General features: G+C 50.8%; 1 protein-coding gene across 1 annotated transcript; it reads right to left on the bottom strand.

Moving 5' to 3' along the window:
* Positions 1 to 3768: 3768 nt before the first annotated feature.
* On the bottom strand, positions 3769 to 4287 carry LOC128943515 (olfactory receptor 14J1-like; the record flags this gene model as incomplete). The annotated part of the gene is made up of 1 exon (XM_054286434.1): positions 3769 to 4287. A coding segment is annotated over exon 1 (519 nt), but the record flags the coding sequence as incomplete, so codon positions are not given.
* Between the last annotated feature and the right edge of the window lie 6054 nt (positions 4288 to 10341).

Genomic DNA, 10341 nt, shown 5'->3' with positions numbered 1-10341 from the left:
CCCCTCCAAGTGCCCACCCGGCTCCTCCAAGTGTCCTCCTGACCCTCAAGTTGTCTCTGAATTCCCTCCCCAGACCCAAAACTGCCCCAAATGTGCCCCAGAAATGTCACCATGAACCCCAAAGTGGGCCCTTTTACCCTGTCTGTGATAATGATAAAAATGATGACAAAAGGATTTTTAATAGGACTAATTAGCATAAAGGAGGAGAAATCAATAGCCACACTGGTCAATGAATTAATGAAGGGAGCTGTGTTACTTAGAACCAATGACCAATAAATTCTTTGCTTGGTAAAAATACATAGATTTTAAAAAGTAAATATTAAAATTTGGTAATACAAATATAGAAAACCAGTGTTACAAGTAAATTAGAGTAAATAATTATAATTTATTAATTCATTACTTGTTTTTACAGGAAAATGCATAAATTTTTAATGCTTTGGGATGTCATTCTGTAAGAGACGGTCCAAAGATCCCTCATCTGCCTCACAGCTGCCATCAAGGACGGAGATTGAAGCCCTCCCCAAGGACTGAGACTGAGACCCTTCAAATTCTAACCCAGGGGTGCTGGCCTGACTGGAGTGGGATGTCTGCCATGGGAAGTGGGAGTTTCCCATAGGAACCAGTCCTGAAACAACGGGCCCCGCTCACTGCTGGCACCGGTTTGTGCTGTTCAGAACTGGACTGTCTGTACCTGTTCCTAATGGATTTATTCTCCACTGTGCACTCCATGTGCCATCCTGCTCCCCTCCCAGTGGTAGATTATAAAAGAGCCCTGAGTTAATCAAAGACTTTGAGATTCTCCCCAATGTGACCAGACGGATCTATTGGCCCGACCACGAGGATTTCATCTCTCTGTTGGCAGCTATTCCCCCCACCCAACCCTCCTTTCTCTTTCTCTCTGTTCTTTATCTCCTTTCTAATCCTTCTGTCGCATTTGCTGTGGGCACTCAATAAGAGGTGCATTTGATTTTGATTGAATGTCCCCTGCTGTGTGTCTTTAGGTACTGGAAAATAATGATAAATAAAGTACACATAGTTCATAGTATAAAACGTAGACACCAGCCCAGGGATGGGAGTGTGCCTCTGTCTGACCTCTGGCAGGCCAGAGAAAAAATGTTATAGAGAAGAAACAATAAACAACCTTGGAAACCTGAGCTGAAGAGTTCAGACTCCTTCTTCAAAACACCAGGCTGGGAAAAAAGGATTCTCGGCGTCATCCCTGACTGCAGGGAACCCGAGATTGGCCATCTGGGCTGTCTGGGTCAACATTAGAGTAAATCTGGAAGTTTTGCTCTAGCCTTATCAAGTCATGGTGCTCAGGTCTCATCTTTTTCCTGGGTGCTGTCAAATGCTAACCTGGTATTACTCCCTCTAGGGACTGATTCTTTTATCCCTCTGGTCATCAGGGACCTGTAATCTCTCATATTCCTTCTCACCTCTTCTTGATTAGGGTCCCAGTCAGGCTCCACTGAAGGCATTTTTTGGTCACCTGGGGCCCGGGCTGGTTTTCTCCCTCCTAAATTTTCATTCCTGCAGTTCTTATTAATCGAGTCTCTTTTGGGAAAATAGGATGTTAAAGATGGAGTTTAATTCTCCCCATGTATAAATATTAGGGCTAAAAATGGATCAATTTGATTTGCTATTCCTACCGGGTCTTCCACTAAATTTTACAATTCTTTCTAAAGTTTCTAACTTTGGATTCAGTCCAGCGAGCATTTGCATATCCAATCTCACTGGCCACCCTGCCCATGGGAACTTCTCTGAGGGGGAACAATTTTTCCACTTTAGCCTCTTTGGACCGGGTGTTACAACATCAGCTGTGGAGGCTGACTGGGTAACTTCACTCTTGGGCATGAGATTCTGAGATGTTGTTTGGCTTCTCATTTGTGCTGGGGGAGGCAGAGCAGGAACTTGCTGGTGAATTAGGGGTGCATGAGATGGCAGAGGTAAGGGGACGGTAGTGAAGGGTAAAGAGAGTAAGGAGAGGGTGGAGGGGAAGGTGGTGGAGGTATAACTGGGTTAGGAGGTGGTAAAGGAATGACACATGGGAGAGGAGGAGGAATTGGGTCCACAGCAAGAGGAATTGGAGGAAGGATTTGAGGTACTGCAAGGGTAGGAAGAGGTAAGTGGTCAAGGGGATCCCAGTTTTTGTTAGCCTTCCCAGCCTCTTCTTCTTCTTTTACGTTACTAGCTTGCTTTCCCTCTTTTAATTTATAGACTCTTATATTTTCCTGCTCTGAGGCGTACTTTAGCCAACAGGTGACGTTCTGTGTTGTGATGGGCCTTTTGCAGGAACTTGGGGCCAAAAAGAAGGTGCATCACCTTTGGACAGAGAGGCAGGTAACTCAGGAAATGTTTAAGGATGTTGTTAGGTCATGCAGAAAGAAAATTAGAGAGGTGAAAGCTGAAGGCTTAACCAGGCCACTTCTGTGAAGGATAACAGAAATGTTTCTATAAATACATTGATGGCAAAACGAGGTACAAGGACAATCTGCATTCAATATTAGGGGAGATATGGTTACCAAATATGAGGGAATGGCTGAGGTACTTAACACCTTCTTTGCCTCTGTTTTTGAGAATAAGTCAAATTGTCCTCAGGACAAGTGTTCTCCTGAGCTGGTGGATGGGCACAAGAAGCATAACAGCCCCCCTGTAATCCAGGAGGAAGCAGCTGGGGACCTGCTGAGCCACTCAGATGCTCACAGGTGTCTCTGGGAGCAGATGGGATCCATCCCAGGGGGATGAGGGAGCTGTGGATGAGCTCCCCAATCTGCTCTCCATCATTTACCATCAGTGCTGGCTCAGCAGGGAGGTCCCAGAGCACTGATGGTGCCAATGTGAGCCCATCCCCAAGAAGGGCTGGAAGGAGGAGCTGGGGAACTCCAGGCCTGTCAGCCTGACCTAGGTGCCCGGCAAGGTGTTGGAACAGATCACCTTGAGTGCCATCCCAGGGCACCCACAGGATGGCCGAGGGGTCAGAGCCAGCCAGCGTGGATTTCAATGTCTGCATTGATGATCTGCATGAGAGGATTGAGTCCAGCATCAGCAAATCTTCAGATGACACCAAGCTGGCTGTGAGTGTGGATCTGCTGGAGGGTAGGAGGGCTCTGTACAGGGTCCTGGACAGGCTGGATCCAGGGCCCAAATACAACAAGGTGAGGTTGAACAAGACCAAATGCTGGGTCCTGCACTTTGGCCACAACAACCCCTGGAGTGCTTCAGGCTGGGGACAGAGTGGCTGGAGAGCAGCCAGGCAGAAAGGGACCTGCAGAGGCTGATGGACAGCAGGCTGGACATGAGCCAGCAGTGTGCCCAGGTGGCCAAGCAGGCCAATGGCTCCTGGCCTGGATCAAGAATGGTGTGGCCAGCAAGACCAGTCCTGATCTGCCCCAGCTCTGCACACAGACATTGCTGCTGCAGTTCCAGAGAAGGGAAAAAAAGGGGCTCTCTGGTGAAAACTCTTGCTGGGCGATGCATAAGTTTATTGAAAGCCACTGAGAGTAGAGCTCCTCATTGACACAATCTGGGGCCACAGCCAGATACAAGAAACAAGAAATGGCACAAACAATGGTTCTATTTTGTGAACAAGATTAATAGACTAAAACAAAGGTAAAAAACACCAACAGCCCAAAAAAAAAAAAAAAAGGAATTATTGCCTATTACTCATATTACAATGACTTGAAAAAATTGGCAAGTAGTTTAATGTTTCTGAAAGTGTTCAGTCATCAGTGTCCACACTGCAGCCTTGAGCTCCTGGTTCCTCAGGCTGTAGATGAGGGGGTTCAGGGCTAGAGGCACCACTGAGTACAGAACTGACAGGGCCAGATCCAGGGATGGGGAGGAGAGGGAGGGGGGCTTCAGGTGGGCAAAACAGCCAGTGCTGAGAAACAGAGAGACCACAGCCAGGTGAGGGAGGCAGGTGGAAAAGGCTTTGTGCCGTCCCTGCTCAGAGGGGATCCTCAGCACGGCCCTGAAGATCTGCACATAGGAGAAAACAATGAACACAAAACAACCAAATGCTAAACAGGCACTAGCAGCAAGAAGCCCAAGTTCCCTGAGGTAGGATTTGGAGCAGGAGAGTTTAAGGATCTGTGGGATTTCACAGAAGAACTGGCCCAGGGCATTTCCATGGCACAGGGGCAGGGAAAATGTATTGGCCGTGTGCATGAGAGCACTGAGAAAGGCACTGGCCCAGGCAGCTGCTGCCATGTGGGCACAAGCTCTGCTGCCCAGGAGGGTCCCGTAGTGCAGGGGTTTGCAGATGGACATGTAGCGGTCGTAGCACATGACGGTCAGGATGAAACACTCTACTGAGATAAACAACATCAAGAAAAACACCTGTGCAGCACATCCTGCATAGGAGATATTCCTGGTGTGCCAGAGGGAATTGTGCATGGCTTTGGGGACAGTGGTGCAGATGGAGCCCAGGTCAGTGAGGGCCAGGTTGAGCAGGAAGAAGAACATGGGCGTGTGCAGGTGGTGGCCGCAGGCTATGGCGCTAATGATGAGGCCGTTGCCCAGAAGGGCAGCCAGGGAGATACCCAGCAAGAGGCAGAAGTGCAGGAGTTGCAGCTGCTGCGTGTCTGCCAATGCCAGCAGGAGGGAGTGCGTGATGGAGCTGCTGTTGGACATTGCTTCACTGTGGCATGGTGGACTGTTGAAAGAAGGTGTTGACAGGTTGGGATAGATTTCCTTGAGTCAGTCCTATGCTATTTTATTAGGAATCCCCTCAAAACCATTGATCTTGTTTTGAAGGAAATTTGCTAAATTTCTTTTATTTTTGATTCGAGGTTTCTGTTCCTTTTGAGTTGCTGCTTCAGCATTGCTCTCAGCCTGAACAAAGGAATGCCAGAGGGAAAACTGGACTGCCTGTACCCCAGAGCAGTCAGACCTTCTAGAACTACAGAGGTGCCCTTTGCTCATTTCATCTCCCTCTAGTTCAGGGCGATCATACTTTAAACATACTTTAAAAATAAAGTGGACTTTTTGTAGGCTGTAGTTTAAAATTCAGCATCTCTAAATTTTTCCACCTTCCCCTATGCTGCTGGACAGGGAGGAACACCAAGGGTTGATCTGGCTCTCTGCTGCCTGGAGTTGTGCCTACTGGGAGCTGTTTCTCTCTATCCAAGCCTTCTCCCTGCCAGTGCTGCCAGAGCCCAGCCCGGCCCTGGGGGCTCAGCTCTGCCCTGCAGACCCCTCCCAGCACAGGGCACTGCCCAGGGGCATCTCCCTGGCAGCAGGGCCTTAAGGGCAGGCCAGACAAACAGAGATGCTGCAAGCCAAGGTGCTGCTGCTGCTGTCTGTAGGGAGAGGAGGCTGAGGAGGACCTGTCTGAGGGAGATCTGAGGCCCATCTGCTGATGCCCAGGGTAATAGTGCAGGAGTCTCAGTGACACAGACAAAGCTGACAGCCCCTTTCCCTTTCCTTTAGGAGAAAGCTGAGAGCAGCTCTGGCCATGCAGCACCATCTCCACAGCAGGAGAAATCTGCCCTGATGGGGGTGGCTCCTTCCACCTCCAACTTCTCCCCTGCAGCGTCCATGGGGAGCTGCCAGGCAGACTGAGAGCTGCCCCTGGCAGGTGGCACATGCCCTGGGCTGGCCTAGAGCCCTGAGGGCTGCAGGAGCTGCTCTGCAGGACAGCCCTGGGCAGCCCTGGCTGCAGCCACAGCTCAGCCCCTGCAGCCCTCCCTGGCAGCAGGAACCGTCCTGCCCTGTCCCTCTGACAGTGCCCAGGGCAGCCCCGCTCTGCAGCACATCCTCCTCCTCCTCTTCCTGTGCCACAGAGAAACTGGGAGAGTCCTCCTGACACATCTCCCAGGCTGTGGGGTGTGCTGGCTTCAGGAGATCCCTCCAGGAGCACAAGGGACATTGCCCTGGACCCACACACTCACCATGCACAGGGCTGTGAAGATGTTTCCCCAAGTGAAGTCTCAGCTCAATGTCTTCCCAATCCTGATTGCCTTCAGCCTGTCTCTGCCTGGCTCCTGTCCCCTCAGTGCCTGCAGGCAGAGCCCTCAGCCCAGCTGGGCTGGGAGAGGAGCTGGCCCTGGGAAGAGCTGTTCCTTTAAAGTTCAGCAGCACAGACACAGCACAAGGACTTTAATGAGCCTCTTGGGACTTTGGTGTTGTTTACATCAGACTCAGTCCCTGAGAGAGTCTTCATAAAACTTCTCAGAAACTCATACCTAAATTGAAACTCTGAAGTTTCTTGAAATTTTAATAGTTCCCACTGAGGGACACAACGGAGAAAATGTCCCCAGGTTCCAGGTAGAGCAGAACACTGCAGGCAGTGATGACAGTTCGGGACAAACAAGGCCAAGCTGTCTCTGGTGCGGAGCACACCTGGATGTGTTTGAGGAATGCAAAGGGCCAAGGCCTGAGCCCCAGACCCTGGCCAGGCAGATCCTGTCCCTCCCTCCTTGCTCAGGGCTCTTCCCGGGATGGGCACTGGCGTGTGGGGAAGTGCAATGCCAAGGGCAGGAGCATGGGGCGGCCCCTGCCAGGCTGCTGAGCAGGGACAAGGAGGCGATGAGGCCCCAGGCCTGCAAGGGTCACTTGTCTCCTGCTCCTGCCTCAGGCCCAGGGCCAGCAGCCATGGCCAAAGTGCTGCCCAAGTTGGCTCTGGCAGGGCTGTCTTGCAGCTGCTGCCCATCCCTGTGCAGCCCAGGCTGTCCCACGGTGTCCCTGCCCTGCGCCTCTGTCCCTGCAGGCTGTCGGCATCCCCCGGCTGCCCCACCTGGCTGGGCCCTTCCTTTGCTGACAGCTCTGCCTCCTGCCTGCCTCTGCCTGCCCACACAAAGCCTTGGCCTTGATACCAAAAGGTTTAATTCAATTCAATACCAAAAGCTTAATTCAAAAGGGTTAATCCAATTTTTACTGTGCCTATGAACTTTCAGCACAGGAACAAGGCATGCAGGGCCTGCTTTCTCAGCAAGGATGGTTGGAGGAGAAGAAGACATCTGGCTCAAGAATGCAGTCATAGAAAACAGAAAGTCTGAAACTGGAAACTTGGGGTGGGTTTCAGGGTAATTGGTGAATTGTAATACACATTTAGTGACGCTGGTAGAATTACATGTCCACATAAGGTTAGGAGTTATCCCTCCCTAGACCTCAGGCCTGAATAAATGATACCCTCTTAAATAGCAAATTAGTGTTAAGGAGAATGATTCTGATATTTTGGAGATCTGGTGATGGTGGGGCCTCACAGAACCAAGCAGCCAGCTGTGACGCTGTGCAAACTCATGGAGCAAAGGGTCCATTGTGACAGAGTGGAACCCCCTGGAACCAAAATCCATTTTGGCACATTGGGGCTACATTGAACCAATGGCCCATTGTGATACTGCGGATCCAAGGAGATCATTGTGACCCTGAGAAACCTCTTGGAACCAAGGGGCATTGTGACACAGCAAGGCCTCGTGGAACCATGGGTCCATTGTGACACTGCAGAACCTCATGAAGCCAAGGTGACCATGCTCTACTGCGGAAACTCATGGAACACAGGGGCCATGGTGACACTGCAGAACCAAGGAGACTGTTGGCAGTATGAACATTCATGGATCCAGGAGTCCATTGTGACACAGCAAGGCCTCATGGAACCAAGGGTCCGTTGTTAAACTGTGTGGCCTCATGGAACCAAAGGTCCATTGTGACACAGCAGGGTCTCATGGAACCATGGAGGCCATTTTTACACTTTGAGGTCTTGTGGAAACAAAGGGCCATTGTGGCACTTGGGAGCCTTGTGGAGCCAAGGGGACCATAGTGACACTGTGGGGCTCAGTGAAACCAATGGCCTGTTGTGACACTGCAAGGCATTATGGAATTATGGAGACAATAGTGACTCCAAACGCCTCACTGAACCAAGGGGCCACTGTGACACTAGAAGGCCTCATGGAAACAAGGAACTGTTGGGACACTCTGGAGTCTTGGCAGGCCAAGGGGCAGTTGTTACTCTGTGTGGCACCATGGAACCAAGGAGTCCATTGTGACACTTCAGGGCCCCATGGAACTAAAGATTCATGGGGTGGGACCCCATGGAACCAAAGGTTCATGGTGACATTGCAGAGCCTCATGGAATCCTGGAGGACATTATGACACTTTGAGGCCTTGTTGAATCAAGGGGCTCTGCAGGGCCTCATGGAACCAAGGAGACCCTTCTGACATTGTGAGTCCCCATGGAATCAAGGGTCTGTTGTGACACTGTGGTAGCAAGGAGACCCCTGTGACACTGCAAGGCCTCATGGAAGCAAGGGACCATTGTGACACTGTGGGCCCCTTGGAAACAGGAGGCCAGAGTGACACATCTGGGCCTCATGGAACCAAGGATCCAATATGATACCAGCTTTGTGACCCTGCAGGGCCCCATGGAAACAGTAGGCCAATGTGAAACTGTGGGGCCCCATGGATCCAAGGGAACAGGTAATAGCTCTGGTTGGCCTGGCCTGACTGGTCCTACTGCTCTTGGCTTGTTGAGGGTCTCTTCTCCTATACCCTGAAATACTGGGGCTCTGGGCTTTCCTTCAAATGGAAAAGAACTGCCCGTCTCATTCAAGCATCCATGGTCAAAATGGTATTTCCTCTCCAAAATTCCCAATATCCAGGGATTGCTCCCAGACAAAAGCTGCCATTGCCAATGAGTCTGGATGGTCTTGTCTTCCTGAGAGCTGGGTCTCACTTGCCTTCAAACACTGGGGCTCTGTGCTTTCCTTCGTACAGAAAAGAACTATCCCTCCTGCACAGGCACCCATGGCCAAAACTGGTACTTTTCCTCCAAAATTCCTATATGCAAGGGTTTTTTCTCCCAGACAAGAGCTCCCAGGACAGACAGCTCTGGCTGGCCTTGACCTCTGGTGGTTGCCTCTATTCTGCCCTGAAACATTGGGGCTCGGTGCTTTCCTACCTAAGGAAAAAGAACCATCCTTCTCCTCCAGGTGCTCATGGTTGAAAATGGAATTCCACCGCCAAAAGCCCTATATCCAAAGATTGCTCCTACACAAAAGCTGCCATTACAGACAGGTCTGGATGGCCCTGGTCTCTGGTGACTGCAGTTTATCAGCCCCTGAAACACTGGGTCTCTGTGCTTTCCTTCCTATGGAAAAGAGGAAAAGAATTTTCTTATTCCTCCATGGCCAAAATTGCTACTCCTTCTAAAATGTTCACTATATGCAGGGTTTCTCCCAGACTAAAGCTGCCAGCTCTGGCTGGTGTTGTGGACTCTGATGGCCACCTGTCATCTACCCCTGAAACACTGGGGCTCTCTGCCTTCCTTGTGATGGAAATAGAACAGTCTTCTGGTACAGGGGCCTTGGCCAAATTTGAGATTTGGCCTCTAAATTTCTTATATCCATGGATAACTCCCAACCAAAAGCTGCCAGGAGAGACGAGTCTGGCTGGCTTGGCCTCCCAGGGGCTGCTTCTCATCTATGATCAAAACCTGGGGCTCTCTGCTTTCCTTCAGATGGAAAAGAAATGGCATTTTCATCAAGGGACCAATGGCCAAAACTTGCATTCTACCTCCCAAATTCTGTGTATCCAAGGATTTCTCTCAGGCACAAGCTGCAATTCCAAAAAGGTCTGGCTTGCCTTGGCACTTGGTGGCTGCTGCTCATCTGAAACATTGGGCCTCTTCTTTCTTTCCAATGGAAGAGAATCGTTGTTCACATCAAAGTGCCCATGGGTAAAATTGGAATTCAGCCTAAAAAATTCTATCTATCCAAGGATTGCTCCACAGCAAAAGCAGCCAGGACACACAGGTCTGACTGGTCTTATCCTGAGGTGCTTTTCTTAGACTATGAGCAGAATGTTTTCATTTGCCAACACCTTGGAGAGGGCCAAGAGATCTCCCAAGGTGGAGTTTGGAGGCCTCAAGCACATGAGCACAATACAGGAACACAAGACCACTGTGCTGAGTGGAGTGGAGATTGAGGACAGCAGAGGAGACCTGGGAAGGATTGAAGGGTGGTTTTAGAGATGGTGGATCCTTTTGGCATAATAGAGAACAGCCAGATAAAGAAAGAATTAATGCAAAGGGCAGATAGGGAGCTCCAGACAGGACACAAAGAGAAAGGAATTCCTCTGCTAGGGCAGGACTGTGGTGCAGCACGTCCCCAGCAGGAGCCTGGAGCAGCCCAAGGCTTTGTGTGGGCAGGCAGAGGCAGGCAGGAGGCAGAGCTGTCAGCAAAGGAAGGGCCCAGCCAGGTGGGGCAGCCAGGGGATGCCGACAGCCTGCAGGGACAGAGGCGCAGGGCAGGGACACCGTGGGACAGCCTGGGCTGCACAGGGATGGGCAGCAGCTGCAAGACAGCCCTGCCAGAGCCAACTTGGGCAGCACTTTGGCCATGGCTG

This window comes from Melozone crissalis, unplaced genomic scaffold (genome assembly GCF_028551555.1).
Source record: "Melozone crissalis strain CALT ecotype California unplaced genomic scaffold, PUWL_Pcris_2 ptg000046l_1, whole genome shotgun sequence".
In the NCBI taxonomy this organism is placed as follows: domain Eukaryota; kingdom Metazoa; phylum Chordata; class Aves; order Passeriformes; family Passerellidae; genus Melozone; species Melozone crissalis.
Note: the sequence above shows the minus strand (reverse complement) of the source record. Positions and strands in the feature narration are given on the sequence as shown.